General features: G+C 39.0%; 1 protein-coding gene across 1 annotated transcript in view; it reads left to right on the top strand.

Moving 5' to 3' along the window:
- LOC120514739 overlaps nucleotides 1-19,170 on the top strand; it is a 105,620-nt gene extending 86,450 nt beyond the window's left edge. Inside the window, exons 10-13 of the mRNA XM_039735262.1 lie at nucleotides 7,261-7,661; nucleotides 12,297-12,393; nucleotides 12,491-12,683; nucleotides 18,271-19,170. Coding sequence (XP_039591196.1) covers nucleotides 7,261-7,661; nucleotides 12,297-12,393; nucleotides 12,491-12,683; nucleotides 18,271-18,416 — 837 coding nt within the window. The 3' untranslated portion in view covers nucleotides 18,417-19,170. The remainder of the gene's footprint in view (nucleotides 1-7,260; nucleotides 7,662-12,296; nucleotides 12,394-12,490; nucleotides 12,684-18,270) is intronic.
- Nucleotides 19,171-19,507: the final 337 nt, after the last annotated feature.

Genomic DNA, 19,507 nt, shown 5'->3' with positions numbered 1-19,507 from the left:
TTTTTATATGTTGGAATCCAGCAGAGGTCCACAAACAAAGAGGTGACACTGGATGCTTCTGTCATATTTGTTCTATGTTTGTAAATGTATAATCTGATCAGCCAATTTTTGACATTTATTAGAAACATTGACAGTTGCAGTTTGTATCAAAGGTTTTATGTACACAAAACATTTTAAATACAAAATCTAAATAAAACATATTGCAACTTTGTTGAGTTCATACTTTAATTACCCTTGTGTACTTCTAACATTAAAATTTGTGGTCGGCTTCCATAACTTTAAATGTAATTCCAGCAGAGGGAGTACAACGTGCGTTGCAATTGATGATCAGCCCCTTTGGACAGAAATGTCAGTCAGGCAATCATTTTCAAACCCGCTCAGTCCTGAGCAGGGTCACAGGTGGGTGCCAGAGCCTATTCCAGCTAGCAAGGCAAAAACGAACCCTGTCCTTCGCAGGGCAAACACACACACACCAAAAGCACAGTTGGGCCAATTTGGATCACCAGTCCACCTTACTTGCAGGTCTTTGGGAGGAAACCGCAGCACCTGAGGAAACCCACGCAGACACGGGAGAACATGCAAACTCCACCCAGGGAGGACCGGGATGTGAACCCTGGTCCTCTTATTGCAAGGCAGCAGCTACCACCACACCACCTTGCCATCCTAGAAACATACACAAAGAATTTGATTACAGGTTTAAATCAATAAGCCTGCTGTGTGCTTAGTTTAGATTTTTTATTTTTTTATTTTATTGATATGTACAGGATAAATGTGTTGAATTCTAAGTGCTATATGAAGTACTCTACACCATTTGTTAAATACAAAATTGCAGTAGTCCCCGTTGGACATCCAACTTATGACTTACAAACGGGACGAGCTGTGACGCATGTGCCCTAGTAATTGCCCGCCATCATCTTTGGCCTGGGGACGCTGCAAGCGTGGCTGGACAGAGACTTGCCATTTCGCTGCTTGCACAGTGTAGTGTCCCTCAGGCGTCTCCCAGCGGCAAACGGTTTCACTGCCCGCCCACCACACATGGCTGTCCCATTTGTTCTCGGTGGGTGGTTGGTAATGCTGCAAGAGGTGACCGGTTGAGGATGAACGGAGGCCATTGAGGGTGAACGGGGCGGCAGAGGGTAGCATTGTAGTGTGCCTTGGATGGCTGCCTGTTGAATGGGGACGGTAGTGGGCGATTCACTACCCGTCTTTGGCCACAACGTGTTTGTTTTTGGTGGGTGGACGCTGCAGGCAGCATACTGTAGTGGAGGTGACTGTGTGGTGGGCAGGTGGTGAACTCGCCCCTCACCGCCCCCATTCATTTTCAATAGCAAGCCTGCTTGTACTGTAACGCACTTAGCAGGAAGTTGTCTATTGACGATGTATTGACGATGGGTGCCTTCCTGCTGTGGTAGATAGATAGATTGATAGATAGATAGATAGATAGATACTTTATTAATCCCAAGGGGAATTCACATTGTGCCATTGTTGTGATGTGAGATTTTGCATATAACTTGATAAATGTTTTGTATGTCTTTATTTGTAATTTAGGCAAAGCAATATAATTTAGTGTTACTTTAGTGAGAAGCACTCATGTCCCCCGACCCACATTTACGACTTTGTCTCTTTCAATGTTACGACAAAGTGGGGGAAGTGCTAGACACACAAATGTTTATCTGCTAGAGTCTTTCAACCCCCGCAAGAAAGCCAGACTGCCTAACAGCTAAGCTGTACCTCAATAAATGGTTTTGGGGGATAGTAGGTGTTAAGATGTTCTATTTCCCCATTGGTCTGAGGTATGGCTGTTTGGAATTGGCTTGTCTCCGAGGCCTTTAAGTACCTCAACGTCCTATGGACTCTAGGGTTGGACAGAACATCTATAAATTTACTTGCTTAACCTTACACTACCTCTCTTACTAACATATGATAAAGAAGCATCTCGCACCATAAACTGAGAAGAACAACACAATGAAGAGCACAGCTCTGCAGCCATATTGGAACAGGCATACGGCCTGTTCTGAAGAAAGCTGACCACAAATGATGCCTTAACTAGAGACATTTTAAATAACTAACAAGTCTGTGGGCCGCCTGAACTACACATCACCATTTAATCAGGTTGTATGGTTGGCAATATTCAAATGTACTTTGCATATTGTTATGAATGATAGATAGATAGATAGATAGATAGATAGATAGATAGATAGATAGATAGATAGATAGATAGATAGATAGATAGATAGATAGATAGATAGATAGATAGATAGATAGATACTTTATTAATCCCAAGGGGAATTCACATTGTGCTTTGCAGAAGAGCTCATCTTAACCTTTTGTCTTCACCCTTCAAGAATGTCTCTGAAACACAAATCTGATGCAAGTGCTGGTGATACAGTAAAGAAGAGAAAAACCATCACCATTGAAAATAAAGGAGAAATAATAAAAAGGTCAGAGAGAGGTGAAACTCCATCATTAATTGGCAGAGCACTTGGTTACAGTCGGTTAACAACAGCATTTATTAAAATAATGTACCTGTTCCGACTTACGTACACATTCAACTTAGGTACAAACCTACAGTCCCTATCTCATACGTAACCGGGACTGCCTCTACATTGATATATAGTGTGAAAATAGCAGACATAAAGCTACAGAAAAGCATTGGATCCCCTTTTAATTGTAGGTTAAAAATTGAAAAAATTGTAAAAAAAACAAAACATGTGGAGTGTGTGATCTGGTGCAATATTATCTTTCATTTGGCTGTTAAAAGCTACATTGAGTAAATACAGCTAGAGAAATATAGTTTGTGTGTGTCTACATTTAAGGCTGCAAAGTAACATAATGAATATTTTGAAAGGGGCAAATCTTTTCTATACCCATTGTATTTCCACAAGACCCTTAGAGTTCCTGCAACCCCAATCTTAGTGTTTATTGCAATACTTGAAAACAAGCAAGTTTTAATAAATGTAGATGTAATATGAATGGGCAGACAGCTCTAAGACAAAAACAAAACCAGTTCAATCTTACCACTCCACAGCAGTAGTCCTATTGTCCAGTTAGGCTGACTAAAAGAAAGTAAGGCATCAAGATGGCCATCTCACTGTTTATAATCCAAGAAATCAAAGAGTGGATTTTACTCAATTCTAAAATTTTACTGTGTTCTCTCACTCATATTTCAAAAGAAATTAACCCCTAACAAAATCAGATATACAAACACAAGGGGTTCAATCTGCAAAGGGGTTGAAGACAAGGCTGGAAGGTTGTAGCACTGCTAATAACAGTGATGACAGATGTCCAGTCAGGATCAAACTGTAATTATTAATTACTACAATGTGATAGAGAGATAACATCATCTACAGTAAAACAAACCAACTGAAGATGTTTACTATATAGAGCCAACTATCTTAAAATTGTAAAATCAACATCATTATTGCAGGTAGTGAAGAAAAGAATTAAGTTACGCATATACACAATTAAAATGTCAATGTGAGATATGGAGATTGCTCCTGAAAGAGTATTTCCCAAGAGGTAAATGTGCATTGAAACTCTACACTCTACACAAATTAAAAGAAACTTTGATTTAAAAAAATCTAAATCTTACTAAAAACATTGATTTGCTGTCATTTTCTATGCTTGACCTTGTACTCTAGATGGCAGGTTGACTGTCCTTTATCTACTACATGTGACAATTTTCTTTTTAAATCAACCAGAAATAATCTCTGTCTCTTGGTACCTGATATGCATATCAGTCATGTACATTTGTATTCAAAGTGGTAAATGTTTTCAACAGATAAAAGAAGGCTGCATTGGGGATCTAATCCACGTCTTTAATATCCTCAAAGGCCATCGAATTTGAACTTATAGTCAAATGTGCATTTTCAGACTCTTCTGGGGCCTCATGTATAAACAGTGCGTACGCACAGAAATGTTGCGTAAGAACTTTTCCACGTTCAAATCGCAATGTATAAAACCTACACTTGGCGTAAAGCCACGCACTTTTCCACGGTACCTCATAGCTTGTCGACGCAAGTTCTCCGCCGGTTTTGCAAACTGGCGGCACCCAGCCAAAGCAATGGTACTGTTCTTGTGTGATTACTCATTATTTTCATGATGCGGCTTTATAAATACACAGAAACTAACCGCATATTGTTTATTAGTGTAATGCATCTGATTGTAATTAACTTCGTAACAATATAATGGTTCAGGGAACAACCATAGTATTCCAAATACCATAACTGCTTTAGTATTGTTACTCTCACTGCACCTTCTTCTTCTTCTTCTTTCAGCTCCTCCCGTTAGGAGTTGCCACAGCGGATCATCTTTTTCCATATTACTCTCACTGCACGACTCGGAGTATTTATATCACTGTATCTGAGTGTGAATCACAGCAGCAGATGATCGGAAAGAGAATTATCGGTATACAGCTTCAAGCACACGCTGTCTCAGCCACTGCAAAACGTTTTAAAGCCTTTCCTGTACGGACCTCATGGCTCAGACACAGTTGCATCCCAAGAACTTTAAATGCAGCCAATCAATTGCTCCTTGTAGAACTGTTTGTACTTATAAGTACAATCACCCCACTGTAAATTTGCACTACAGTTATAATATCTCACAACCTGAGCCACTTTATAAAGCGTATTTACATATGATTACGATATCATTTTAAGGTGAAATGCAGCAAAATATGTTTGTTAAATTATACACATAAAACTTTAACTTCATTTAAATAATCTATATTCTTCACTGGGAGTGTCGTGAAGGATAGAATAATTAAACATGTACTACGAAGATATTTCAATATTCTTTAAACGTTTTGAAGAATCGGCGCTAAGCTTACAGATGGCTTAACGTCTATTACGGAGCTGATTGTATGGCGATCGGTTACTTGGGGAAAGAAAAGCACTGACTGCAGTGACGGCTATGCCAATATATATTCAATATAACACAGAAAGAGAAAATAACAACACAGCTAAAAACGCAGCGACAAATTTTGACAATAAATTATTTCATCGAAGTGAAACACATGTTTAATAACGTGCTTTAACTTCTATCATCATGAAAATGACATCACGTATACATCTCAGTATTTTAGTTATTCAGAGAGCTGTAATATCACGAATGTAATGGATTCTGTGTCCAGTTGGAGGAAGAGAGCCAGTTTAAGAAGCAAGTAGTGATTCACACACATAGAGCACATACGAGTAGAAGATCAAATACAAAACAAAGCATTTAACGTGCTACTTTAATTACGATGTGATTTGAGAAACTGGTTAATTAAACGATTTTAAGATGAACTTTATAATGTTCTACTAAATGACAAAATAAACTACGTGATTAAAGTGGAAATGTCGAGATTGAAGTTGACATTTCGTGCTTTTTCCCCACCGTGTGCCTTTTTCTCTGTACCCTAATAAACTTTCATATGACACTCAGACAGTGGGCTTACAACTCTTCTTTTCACGGCAACTTTGATATGTGACTTCTTTTTTATTTCCGGCACTGTGCGATTTTGTGAATGTGAGCTTTCAAGTTTCTCCAACACGCTATGTCACTCGATCAACTTCATTTTGTTGATTATACCACGGTTTATTTGAACAAATAGTATGTTTTTCCTTTGCCTCCACTTGGTATTCGCTGAAATTCTTATATTTTCCCCGTGCTTTTCCCATTGTCTTTTCACAGAAGGCTACGCTTAAGGGCGATTTATATTGATTTGCATATTCAAATAGCCGTAATTCTGGGAGGATTTGGGGCGTTATATAATGCGCGTGCACGAGCGTTAGTTTTCACGCTGATCGGGATATATGTAACGGAAGAACGTGGAAGTTGGAGTACGCACAGATTCCTGCATCTGGATTTTTCTGTGCGTAAGCACATTTCGGCTTTTGTGCTTACGCCATGTTATAGTGCGAGTTCTACTCATGGCGTTATACATGAGGCCCCTGGACTGGTTGTATTTATTTTATATGTTTATGTTATTTTTCCCAACACCATTCCAGCTGGGTCATGTAATTGTGGTTACAGCAACTAAGATGCCACTTACCGTCCGGTATAAATATGGCAACAATTGATATCTTTGGCATCTCTAGGTGAATAAAATTCCTATTACAAAGCTTTGTGTTGATCTTCAATTTTCATCTTTGTTTGATGGCCTTATTATTATAGATTGAAGCACAGGTAGTCATTGAATTCTATGCATTGCTTTCCAAAGCACCTCTGGCAGGCTGAGTTCAGGATTATCTGCCAAGAGCCACCCTTCCCTGATGTTTCACCCCTTTAAACATCTCAGGATGGTAGACGAATGATATTGATGTCTTCCTACTGCTCCCTACAGTCACCCTTAGTTTCCTTGCTCTTCCCATGTTGTGTTGCTTCTTTTAAGCCAAAACCAGAAACTCCTTTTCTTTGCCTCTTCTTCTAATTGTTTGACCACTTTCTTTTGCATGGAATCGGTAATTCTGACAGCCTTCAAAAATCATTGGGGGAATATTGCAATGAAACCTCTGCTGTTAACTTTCTACAGGATCTTTTATCCTCCTCCATGCACACTTCTGCCAGGTCCTTGTACTTCTCCCTCTCAAAGCCTGTCTTCATTCCTTCTTCCCACAGGACAGAGAGCTTGGCCATGATCACTGTCCTGACAGAAATAAAACACAAGACAATGTCTCAGCAAAGGGGAGATGTAGCAATTTTGGTTCCACTTAGACAATTTGACTTTCATGCTTCCTTTGGCTTGGACATCAGCGCTTTTACGACTGTTGTTTAACTTTGCCGTATTGGTTTTCATTTCCCAGTCAAAGTATTTACTCATAGTAAACTTTTAAACCTTCTTCTTCTCCCATAAAAGACCAAAGCTTGAGCAATGTTGCATGGCAACAAACATTAAAATGAGGGGCTCTGTGACAAAATGTTGGAAAAAGGAGAGAGCGGGGTAATAGTCGTGCTGTCTCTGGACATAAATAAATTCAAGTGACATGATTTCTTTTTCAACTTGACCCTGCTCTTAGTCTTTCCTTTGCCTGATTTAAGGTCCCTTCAATTTCTGCCGGGTGTTTTTCTATTTTTTTATATGGCAGTCACATGATGGAGAGGCAACCAATTACTGTGAAGAGTTGCCAAAACACCAAAAAAGTAAATGATTATTTGAAACAAAACTGAAAACAGGTGATGACATAGTTATGTCTGTGCTTTGTATGTTTTATTTGGTTTGACTTTTTTTAACATCCCAAGTGTAATGGTTAATACTTTTACTTGGAATTTCTTTTTCAGGATAATGGCACTGCCATAATTTTCCAAAATGAAATTTCAGCTTTTGATTATCCCAATCAAATTATAAGCACAGTAAACCAGATGGAGATTCCCTTCAGTTGTGCTTATCCAAAAACGGGTCAAGCGTCTGCTTCATTTAGCCCTCACAAGGCCGACTATGTGTTCTCTGAAGCCGGCTTTGGGACCTTCACCTTCATGTTTGAGTTTTATAACAGCAACGACTTCACAAGCATCATCGACCCCAGCAAGTACCCAGTCAAGGTGGAACTCGGGCAGATGTTGTACGTGGGCATCAGTGTCAAGTCATCGCTGGAGAACATCAAGCTGTTTGTTGACACATGCCGGAGTACGCCTCATGATGACCCCAATGACTCCATCTATTATGATATCATTTCAAATGGGTAAATCACATTTACACGTTTAAAAGTGTTTAATGGTACAGATTAGGCCCTTATCTTTAGGCAAGTTTCTTGATTGTCCTTTAAATTGTCAGATAAATTTCAAGTATTATTAGGATTTGGAATGAACCTCAAAAATATCTGAGAATTGAATTAACTTCATAAAAGTACTGACAAAAATGGATATTCATCTTTCAGTGTCTAATAATTCAAATATGATTCCACATTCACTGTCAATGTATACTAAGGTGTGATACTGTTCAGATGTACTTGTGGGTCAGATCTCCTTGAGCTCTGAAACCCGCACTGCATTGTTGGTCAGTCATCCTCGTCACCCTCAGAACTTGGTTAACTTGTTCACATTTAAGTAATACATTTTATAGACTGTTCGTCCGATTTCTTATTGCAACATTACACTGGAATTTGGAATTTTTTTGGATGAGTGTAAAATGCAGATTTTTTTCCTTAGCCATTACTTGTAGATCAACAAACAACTTGTTTGTTGTTTAGGATTGTTAACTTGCAAGTTATGCAGATTTTGTCCCAATTCATGATCCAAACAGATAACCTTCCATTTCCTATATAATCACCTGATGCAAACATAATTCTGTTTGTAATTGAATCGCATTAAGCTCACACCAACACAAACACACCATTGTCTTTATTCTGTTAGAAAGCAGCCTTTAGCTTTGACTCAAAACAACATTTCCCACTTTGGTTTGATTACCCAGAAACATTGTTTGTAGAAATCTGGTTGTTCATGTTTGTGTACGTGTTTCCTGGGTGCAATGTTCTGGTACCAGAAATACTCATAAGTATCACATAATGGCAGCCTGCCCACCTCATTCAGGTGAGCTGGAATTGGGAGAAGGTGGGCAAGGATTGTCTGGGAGGAGTGGTAGAAAGAAAGAAAGAAAGAAAGAAAGAAAGAAAGAGAAAATCCTTTGTATGGCTGTTTTATCTTGGTAGAGTAATATATTGCTCTGCTTTCCCCTTTTGTATTATTAATAAGTAGCCTTTGTCAGAATGCCTCAAATCTCCCAGATTTACCACTGTTTATAAGGTATTATAGTAGATAACTTATCCCCACCTTTCCTTCTATATCTATAACCTCCGGCAATTAGGTATAGTAAAAAGACAATCCGGAGTTAAGTTACACATAAAATAATGTATTATTGATTGTCCTCCTCCACTGACAGACTGAGGAGATCATTCCTCCCCCACACTATGCGACTCTTCAATTCCCCTGAAGTAAACGTTATACAAAATTATTGTCTGTTATACCTTCATTGTTAATTTAATATTGTTCTTTATCAGTATGCTGCTGCTGGAGTATGTGAATTTCCCCTTGGGATTAATAAATTATCTATCTATCTATCTATCTATCTATCTATCTATCTATCTATCTATCTATCTATCTATCATTCATATGCAAAGTACATTTGAATATTGCCAACCATACAACCTGATTAAATGGTGATGTGTAGTTCAGGCGGCCCACAGACTTGTTAGTTATTTAAAATGTCTCTAGTTAAGGCATCATTTGTGGTCAGCTTTCTTCAGAACAGGCCGTATGCCTGTTCCAATATGGCTGCCGAGCTGTGCTCTTCATTGTGTTGTTCTTGTCAGTTCATGGTGAGAGATGCTTCTTCATCATATGTTAGTAAGAGAGAGGTAGTGTAAGGTTAAGCAAGTAAATTTATAGATGTTCTGTCCAACCCCTAGAGTCCATAGGACGTTGAGGTACTTAAAGGCCTCTGAGACAAGCCAATTCCAAACAGCCATACCTCAGACCAATGGGGAAATAGAACATCTTAACACCTACTATCCCCCAAAACCATTTATTGAGGTACAGCTTAGCTGTTAGGCAGTCTGGCTTTCTTGCGGGGGTTGAAAGACTCTAGCAGATAAACATTTGTGTGTCTAGCACTTCCCCCAACTTTGTCGTAACATTGAAAGAGACAAAGTCGTAAATGTGGATCAAGGGGACATGAGTGCTTCTCACTAAAGTAACACTAAATTATATTGCTTTGCCTAAATTACAAATAAAGACATACAAAACATTTATCAAGTTATATGCAAAATCTCACATCACAACAATGGCATATTTTTTCAGATAATGGTAATTTGAACCAGTGCAATTGTGTATGGTATTCCCTCCTACAGGCCCCAATACATACATACAGCATCTACAATTGATATATCCCAGTGATAAAAATCCACTTTCAGGGAAGACCACCACTTAAAGAAAACTGAAAAGACAAAATAATGGCAAATCAAAGAATAATTGCTACAAATAAAATAAGTATATTACACAATACAATAAGAAAGCGATATGAAACAACATAAACAGTCATATGACACCCTAAAATAATGACTCCTCTGTCTTGATTTAAAGGCCAAAACTGCGAGACGTTCTGTATTGTTGGTCGCTAGATTATTCTAGAATCTGTGTGCCCAACACTTAAAGGCTGCACTAGTTTTATTTTTTACATTTTAGTACAGATAGTAACTAACAACCGTGTAGTCCTCACCGAGCCTTCAAATTAGATCATTCTAACCTCTGGTGAAAACACTCCATCAGTGATTTAAGTTTGTCATATTTTACAGAATATAAACCAACAGGCAGAATCTATTTGTGAAAAATCATCGCCCCTGAATCAGTTGCATTTAAATCCATCTTTAGTAGCAATCATTGGAGGTAGTTGTTTTCTTGTCCTCCTTCCAATCCTTTTTGTTGATGTTTGAGGTCACTCGTTGATGCACAGCTATTTGAAATTCCAGCCATTAGGGCTGCAATGAGGTTGAGGTCTGAATGTTTGACTTGACTGTTTAAAAACCTTGAAAGTTTTCTTTTATAGAGATGCCAATGTGCTTAGGACCACTGGTGTCCTGTGTCACCATCCAGTTTTCTTCTAGTATTAACTGTTGGACTGATATCCTAACATTTTTTGCCTAGAATATTCTGGAATAAAAAGGAGTTCACCTAGAGCTTGCGGTCTCTGCAGCTACCATACCCCAGTGCAAAATACAAGAACTGTATGACGATCATTAAAGGGGCCTGTAGCACATCACGTAGGTGACCTGAAATATCATAATCTGGTTGTTAAACCAAAGCAAGACTTCTGTCATAAAGTGTATATGCAGTCTTTACCTCAAAACACTAAAAGTGACTTTATTTATGTTGGATACGGACATATTATCACTAGTTTGGTTTGAGAGGAAGTCAGACAATCAAAATAAAAAATGACTATTAATACCGAACTCATCCACGTCATGCTCATGCTCTGCTAGATCTTCTTTATGGTCCAGGTAAAACAATGATATTGATAAAAAAGCGCTATATAAATGTAATGAATTTATTATTATTATTATTATTATTATTATTATTATTATCGAAAGTAAATGCCATAGTTTTGTTGTCTAGAAGGACACTGGGTTCCCTTTAAGGTCTACCTGTGTACTGTTGTGACCAAAGGTTTGGAGAATGACACAAGTATTGGTTTTCAAAAAAATTTGCTGCTTCAGTATTTTTTGATCTTTCTGTCAGATGTTTCATTGGTATACTGAAGTAAAATTACCAGCATTTCAGAAGTTTCAAAGGCTTTTATTGACAATGACATGAAGTTTAGGCACAGAGTCAATATTTGCAGTATTGGTCCTTCTTTCTTTTTCAAGACCTCTGCAATTCACCCTGGCAGGCTGTTAATACACTTCTGGGCAAATCTTGACTGATGGCGGTCCATTCTTGCATCATCAATGGTTGGAGTTTGTCAGAATTGGTGGGTTTTTGTTTGTCCACCCACCTCTTGACCACAAGTTCTCAACTGGATTAAAGGTCTGGGGAGTTTCCTGGCCATGGACGCCAAATTTTGATGTTTCGTTTCCCCGAGCCACTTAGTTCTCACTTTTATCTTATGGCCTGGTGCTCCATCATGCAGGCAAAGGCATTGCTGGTCACCAAACTGTTCTTGGATGGTTAGGAGCTCTCTGAGGATGTTGATAGTGCAAGGCCAACATTGTAAATATTGACTCTGAGCATAAATTTAATGTGATTGTCAATAAAAGCCTTTGAAACTTATGAAATGCTTGTAATTCTACTTCAGTATACCATAGAAACATCTGACAAAAAGATCTAAAACACTAAAGCAGCAAACTTTTTTGAAAACCGATAGTTGCGTCATTCTCAAAACTTTTGGCCACAACTGTATTTACATGGTCACCTTTTTGTTTTTTTGTTTCCCTCTCAGAACCTAGAGATAAGTATATCATGTTAATATTACCCACTATCAGGGCCAAGTGTGTTAGTAAGTGTGCCCTGTGATGGACTGGTGTCTCATCCATTTTTCACTCCTGTCTTATGTCCAACACTCACCCTAAACCTGGATTAAGCAGCTGTTGAAAGTGAACTGATAAGATACTGTATGTGTTCTGTTTAACTTCATTTTAATGAAACCTAAAAATCAATGAAAATAAAATTGAACAAAGAGAAGTTTCCCCATTTATATCGTCACAGTCCATGAGATTCAAGATGTTATCTAATATGAATGTTAAACCACAAACACTTTTCTCATTTGGTGCTAGAATGTTCTGTCTAAATGAACATTTGATTTATACATTGAATTGTGTCTCTTCCAGGTGTGTTAAAGATGATAGTGTAATAATCTTTCCCACCAATGAGACTCAATTTAACTTTGGACTGGAATCCTACAATTTTATTGGCAGTTACCCCCAGGTAAGCAATGAGCACACATTCACTCATCCTTCCAAATATATTTGGTTTATCAGCTTGTTGATTCTATCAGATGTTTATATTGTTGTTCTGCTTTTAGGTGTTCATCACCTGCAGTGTCATTCTGTGTGAAGCCGACAGTCCAGACACCCGATGCTCTCAGGGCTGCATTGAGAGCTCAAATATCCCAAATATCCCAAGCAGGAAGAGGAGGTCATTGTCTTTGGAGAGCCAGAAACACTTCATTTCCCAAGGACCCCTCTACCTTGCTGGGAAGACTCAATACAATAACAGTAAGGCTGAATCTGTTATGTTGGTCTAAGTTAGTGAAGGATGCGTTCAGTGAATCCCTTTTACTTCCTTGTATATGAAGTACAGGGAAAGTATTGTAATCGTCCAAAGATTCGATGTTGAGATTTTGCGGAATCTCGTCATTTCCCTGAGTCCGAAAATACCATTTTTGGAATTTTGTCTATGTGTCAGTCTGTCTCTGTGTGTATATGTATGTAAACGTGATAACTTGAGTACACTTTCACTTAGGTCAACGAAATAATGCATACAAGTATTAGGTACAGAAAAAGTCCAATTTATTCAACTTTACTTTCATTTATCAATATATTATCAGTTTTATTTGATTTGTTGTTGATGGTTCTTTAATGTACATAATATTAAAACTAGGGGTGGGCAAGATACCATGTTATTATCGTATCAACGCATTAATTAATTAATGCCAACAATTATTTTATTTTTTATTTAGTTTTTGTTATAATTATTACAGCAATCCCCTGCTCTATCATGGTTCAGCTATCGCGCTGCTACATCGTGGATTTATTAATACTATTATTATCAGTAAGGGGCTCCGCCCCCTGCTCGTTTTGCTGGCCCACCCCCTCGTTTGGTTTACTGGATAAACAATTTAAAGAGATTGTTATTTTCATGGGAATTGTTACATATACATTATATTCATTTTTACTTTAAAACTTTTGTAAAAACAATATTTGTTCTTTATTTCCTGCCCCGGGCGTGGTTAAATCTGTTTCTTGTAGCACTGATAACGCTCCCCACGTTGTGAAGGGGGGGTCTGAAAGCACGCTAAGCAGAAGTGGACAGATCAGCTACTGGCTTTATGCTGCTTCTGCCAAGATTGCTGTTCTGTGCGTTCTGAAGCAGGAGGGGGTGTGACGGCTGAACCCATGCTAGGATCTGGTCATGATAGCTTCTCTCAAACCCCGCACACCAGGCTTTGCTACGCTCCTGCCACTTCGTTTTGGGAAGGGGGGAGCTGAATGCAACGAAAGGAGAAGTGGACTTTGTGCTGGCTCTGTGCTGCGTCTGCCAAGATGCTTTTTCAGCTTGTCGCTCTGCGCGTCAATCATTTAAAAGCCTGTACAGCAACTCTTATCCTGTCTCACTGCCTTGTCTTGCGTGAAGTTAAAATGTTTTATAATGGGCAGATGTTACATTGAGTGTGACGAGTATGTACAAATTTAGAAATGAGGACAGAGAGTTAGCTCAAGCTGGATGGTTGGGAGACAAAGTCAAAGAGGCGAGATTGCATTGGTTTGGACATGTGCAGAGGAGAGATGCTGGGTATATTGGGAGAAGGATGATAAGGATAGAGCTGCCAGGAAACAGGAAAAGAGGAAGGCCCAAGAGGAGGTTTATGGAAGTGGTGAGAGAGGACATGAAGGTGGTGGGGGTGACAGAGCAAGATAACGAGGACAATAAGTGATAGAAAAAGATGATCCTCTGTAGCGACCCGTAATGGGAGCAACAGAAAGATTATTGTATATGTGTCTGTGAAGCCTTTTATACAGTTTCTTCGCTTTAAAACTAATTTGACTGTCATAAATAGTATTTATTGTTGTCTTGTTTAGATAATACTAGCTCAAGAGTGCCCACACTTTTTCAGCTTGCGAGCGAGCTACTTTTAAAATGACCAGGTCGAAATGATCTACCTACATTAAAAATGCTATATATATATATATATATATATATAACACTTACACATACTGAGTATACTTTATACATAAAATATATTGTACCTTGCATAACCGAATAACCTTTATGGCACAATAACAATTCAATACATTTATGGTCACTACAGTATTTGGACTTAATAATCGTCATGTGGGAAAAGGCTGACTCGCATAGGTAAGTAGAGCCAAATAATGCAGTCAAGGAGCTTTTGAATTCAGCCGAGTAAAAAAATGACGGCTGTCCGATTAACTGTGATTTAGTTCCCTCTCCTTTCTCTTTCTCGGATCGCATTTTGGAAAGACATCAGTTTCATGGTGGCCTTTCCACATTTTCCTTCTTTGGAATAGCAATGATAGATTGACAGATCAGACAAACGCACTTCGATTGTGACAATATGAGAGAAACATCCTCTTCCAATTCCACATTCAGCCCATACCCTCCCCAAACAATTTTTTTTAATCCCTTCTTTAGTCGATATAAATTGGAAAGCTAACTAGATCACAGTTTTGCAGTAGCTCGTACGTGTGTTAGAAGAGAAGAGATCTCAGACTGGCCGCCCTGTATGTCAATCAAGTGGCAAATGCCATAGAGAGGATATATGACAGACTAACGTTTAAAAAAAAATTTTTGAATGCAACGCGATCTACCTGCACTAACTTTGCGATCTACTGGTCGATCGCGATCAACGCATTGGGCACCCCTGTACTAGCTGAAATAGTCTGCATTGTCCGGGATGAAAATAAAATGTTTCTTTTATTTAATTGTTTGAGAAAAACATAATTAAAAAACACAACAATAAAAATAAATTAACAAACCATTAAGACTCACTAATGTGCTTGTCTTACGGTCTTGTATGTATGTTATCATCCAGTTGACGCTCGGAACCAGCCAACTCTATTTACTTTGAAAAGCAACAGGCGCCCGCAGTGCTGCTTAAACATAAAGAATGCTGGCAGTCGTTGGCTATATACTAACTGTGTAAGTAACAGCACGGGATCCTAGAAAGTATTGTGCTATGACGCTTCGTGTTGCATCGTTTGTGCATTAGCAGCTATGCGACCGCCTTTCTTAGGAGGTTTCCTTTTGCCTGTTTTCTGGCATCGCTTGCGTATCCTCGGAGCTGGAGCCTCCACCCTGACTCTACATCTCACTTCCGTGCCGGACAGACACACACACTTTCACACATAAAACTCTATTTAATTTCAAAAGCAACAGGGGCGCGGTGGTGGCGCTCAAACATAAAGAATGTTGACAGTCACCTCCAGTACTCCCTCTGGTGGTCGCTCAGAGTGTCAACAGAATGATAACATCCATACAAAACTGTAAGATCACCCCCCACCCTACCCAGAAGGGGGTGGGTTAGGGCTGATTTCACCCTACAGTATTTTTAGTCGACCATTGAGAAACATGTGTACTAAGTTTCATGAAAATCACTCCAGTCGTTCGGATGTGATGCTGGAACATACATACAGACACACATTGACTTTTATATATATAAATTAGACAATCAAGGGTAGCAAAGGGAAGGCAGACAAGAAACCTGACATACTGTAGGGTGCAGTGGCAGTCACCTAAATGATTCATTCTTTGTTTTTCTTTTTTGAAGTCCATTCCTTTTGATGAACGTCCAGGTGACAAACAATACTGGACACAGAATCTTCCCTTAAAATTTTATTACAACTACTGTACCTCCTGTAGATTCCCAGGTGTTTCCAGGCATTCCAAGAGACGCAAGGCCTGTCATTTTCTGCATCTGCCTTGAGGTCACCTCACACTTGGGAAGAGTGGTTAAACCCTCATTTTTTTATATAGCGCCTTTTTTAGTGAGCACTACTACAAACCTGTTTACCCAAATCATTTCTTATGTGCCGTGCCATGCGGAGGAGTACAAGGAGTACCGTCTCTGAAAATTAGGATTACACAGTATGCACGAGCACACATTTTAAAATAAAATTAGTATGTTATAAAATGCTGTGGTGGGCTGGCACCCTGCCCGGGGTTGGATGCCTGCCTTGCGCCCTGTGTTGGCTAAGATTGGCTCCAGCATACACCTGTGACCCTGTAGTTAGGATATAATGGGTTGGATAATGGATGAATAGATGGATGTTATAAAATGATATCAGGCATTTAGAACTTCTGTTAGCATAATGGATTTCATAATATTTTAATATATCATTACTGCTAAACCATTGGATTATAACCAAAGTGTGCAATTAATTAGTGTCAATCAATGGCAACTGATTATCATTACCTTGTACAAATATCAAAACCATTGTATATTTATGGACCCTAATGACCCCAAAATAGATTTATTAAAAAAATAAAAATGAAACAATTATAGGTCTGAACACATGGAGTGAGGACAATTTAAGGTAAACAAAGAAAAAGAAAAAATATATGCTGCTTTTCTAGACTTAAATGAACAGCCAATGTCCTGTTTACACACTGGATTGGCTGCCCACTTTCATAGCTGTATATTTCCAAAATCCTTCTATTATTACCTAAATCACTCAGTCTCTGTCCTCCGTATGCCAAATGACCACAAGTTATGATTAATGTTGTTTCTCCGAGCTCAACTGTCCACTGAGGTGGCTGCCTTGTGCCCAAAGTTTGGTTTCTTCTGGAGAAATCCCTGCAACTAACTTTTTGAGCTGGCAATGTGCCCTGGAAGCCCTAAGCTCATCCTTGAGGAGCTCCATCTTGTGAACTCTGTTTATTATGTAATGTTCACCATCCGATTCCCTTTAAATGGGCAGAAAGTCCGTCCTCTCCTGCGTATGGCAGGTGTACATATAGCATAGACCTTTTTTGAGTCACAGACCCCTTTAAGAATCTGATGAAAGTTATGGACCTCTTCCCCAGAAATATTCACATAAGCACAACTTTGCATGCCGTGAATAAAATGTAGTTTATTTATCGAGATTTGATTCTCTCATAGGGCGGCATGGTGGTGCAGTGGTAGCGCTGCTGCCTCGCAGTAAGGAGATCTGGGTTCGCTTCCCGGGTCCTCCCTGCGTGGAGTTTGCATTTTCTCCCCGTGTCTGCGTGGGTTTCCTCCCACAATCCAAAGACATGCAGGTTAGGTGGATTGGCGATTCTAAATTGGCCCTAGTGTGTGCTTGGTGTTTGTGTGTGTCCTGCGGTGGGTTGGCACCCTGCCCAGGATTGGTTCCTACCTTGTGCCCTGTGTTGGCTGGGATTGGCTCCAGCAGACCCCCGTGACCCTGTATACGGATTCAGCGGGTTAGAAAATGGATGGATTGTCTCATACATATATGACATACACACATCTAAAAAAAAACCTCTCCTTTTTATGTTTAAAGTAATGGTTTTCTACCACCATTACTACTACTACTACTACTACTATATCTACTCTAAATCAACAGTACACCCCTGTACAGTGAACATAAATGTTAATTTTTATTTGACCCTCATGGCCCCTATGAAACCCATCCATAGACCCCCTAGGGGTCCACGCACATCAGGTTAAGAACCCCTGGCCTAGACACTTCTCTAATTAACATTTCATAGCTTGGCGGGACTGTTTAATGATTTAACTTTTGTTCTTCATTTTTATTCTCTTAAATTTATCTCCCTCAAGTTATTACTCTTTAGCTACCTTTTGTGAAAAAGGCAAACACTGCCCTCTAGTGGTGTTTGCCCTGACATGAGAATGAACACAAAAACTTAGATAAATTATGCAGTCCTCTTTTGTGGCAACCCCTCTGTTCAGCAGTCCCACTACTGATTGGCTCCCCCCCTCTCCCTCCATATTTTATATGACGTGTCTTGGGACGTTGGTGACTAAGACATATAATTTTCTACAATTAATGTCCAATCTTTTCATTCAGTACATTATATTAATTAACATCTTTTTTCTTTCTTATTTTTTCTTTACAGATTTAGGACAGAATCTGAATCTGAATACGGTGGTTATAGCAGTGGCATTCATTGTAGCAGTGGCTATTTTTTCTGGTGCCCTGGTTTACAAGGCGAAAATGTCAAAGGTGGTCAGATATGAAAGCCTTCCTTCATCAGGTTTTTGAATATCTTGACAATGGCGTTTCACTGGAGCAGATTTCTGATGTGAAATAAGAGTGAAAAGGCGCCCTCAGCTTCAATATAAATGTACGTGGCGATAATTACACTGAAATCAGGGTCAGTTTTAAAGATGGAAAATTTAAAATTATCGTGAAATTTGATTCTTTTCTTTAATCAAAAATCAAACACAGACAGTAAATATCCTTCCCACTTATTTCTTCATGTTTAATTTCTGCTCAGTCTTTTTAGGGGTTTTTCTTAATGCTAAAGCTCAACTTTAACTACCATGTCTACAGATTGGGTGAGGTGCTGCACTGGTGCATTGGGGGTCAATGTAGCCAACAATGTGGGCACCTCATTTGAAACTGAATGGACTTGCACCCTGGTCCAGGGTTGATTCTTGCCTTGTGCCGGATACTGTTGGCATAGGTTTTGCTATACTGTGCCCTCAGATTGGATTACATGGGTCTTATAATGTTATGTTTGCTATGTTAGATTAGACACACTGAAGGTAGTAAAGCACTCTGGTCCCAATGTGTCAAGTTAGTATCAGCAACAGAAGTAAAGCAGGCTGTTAAACTCCTTTTCTTTGATTTTGACTCCATATGTTTGAATGATGTTGTCTTCTAAGTGTCCTTCTCCTGTCTTCTAACTCAGATGTTGGCATTTACTGTCACGTCCTCTGCGTAATCTCAAGCGATTTTTTAAATTATCACTGTACTGTCTGAACATCTGATTAAAAATTCTGAAATATCAAAATGTCTACTGGGTTCTATTTACACAATAAACAGTCAAGCTAACTGAGAAATTGACCAGACGAAGGGCAATAAATGAAGATTTATTTCTAAATTTATATAAATAAATGTTGTTGTTGTTGTTATTTGGGACTTAAGACTTTAGCCGCTCTGAGAAGGAATAAGGCAAAGCATTGGGCACTGAAGGTAAGAACCACTAAAATGGACATTGGACAAGCCTGGCATGAATGTACTGCCTCCCTTTGAAATATACCACAAAGCTCAACTTTATGATCATTTTTTCTCTCTCTAACCTAAGTGCCTGGAAACTTTAGACATTTCTTGGAGTTGTGATGGGTGAG

The sequence above is a fragment of the Polypterus senegalus genome, chromosome 1 (assembly GCF_016835505.1).
Source record: "Polypterus senegalus isolate Bchr_013 chromosome 1, ASM1683550v1, whole genome shotgun sequence".
In the NCBI taxonomy this organism is placed as follows: Eukaryota; Metazoa; Chordata; class Cladistia; order Polypteriformes; family Polypteridae; genus Polypterus; species Polypterus senegalus.
The sequence above is the reverse complement of the archived record's forward strand: the minus strand, read 5'-3'. Positions and strand labels throughout refer to the sequence as shown.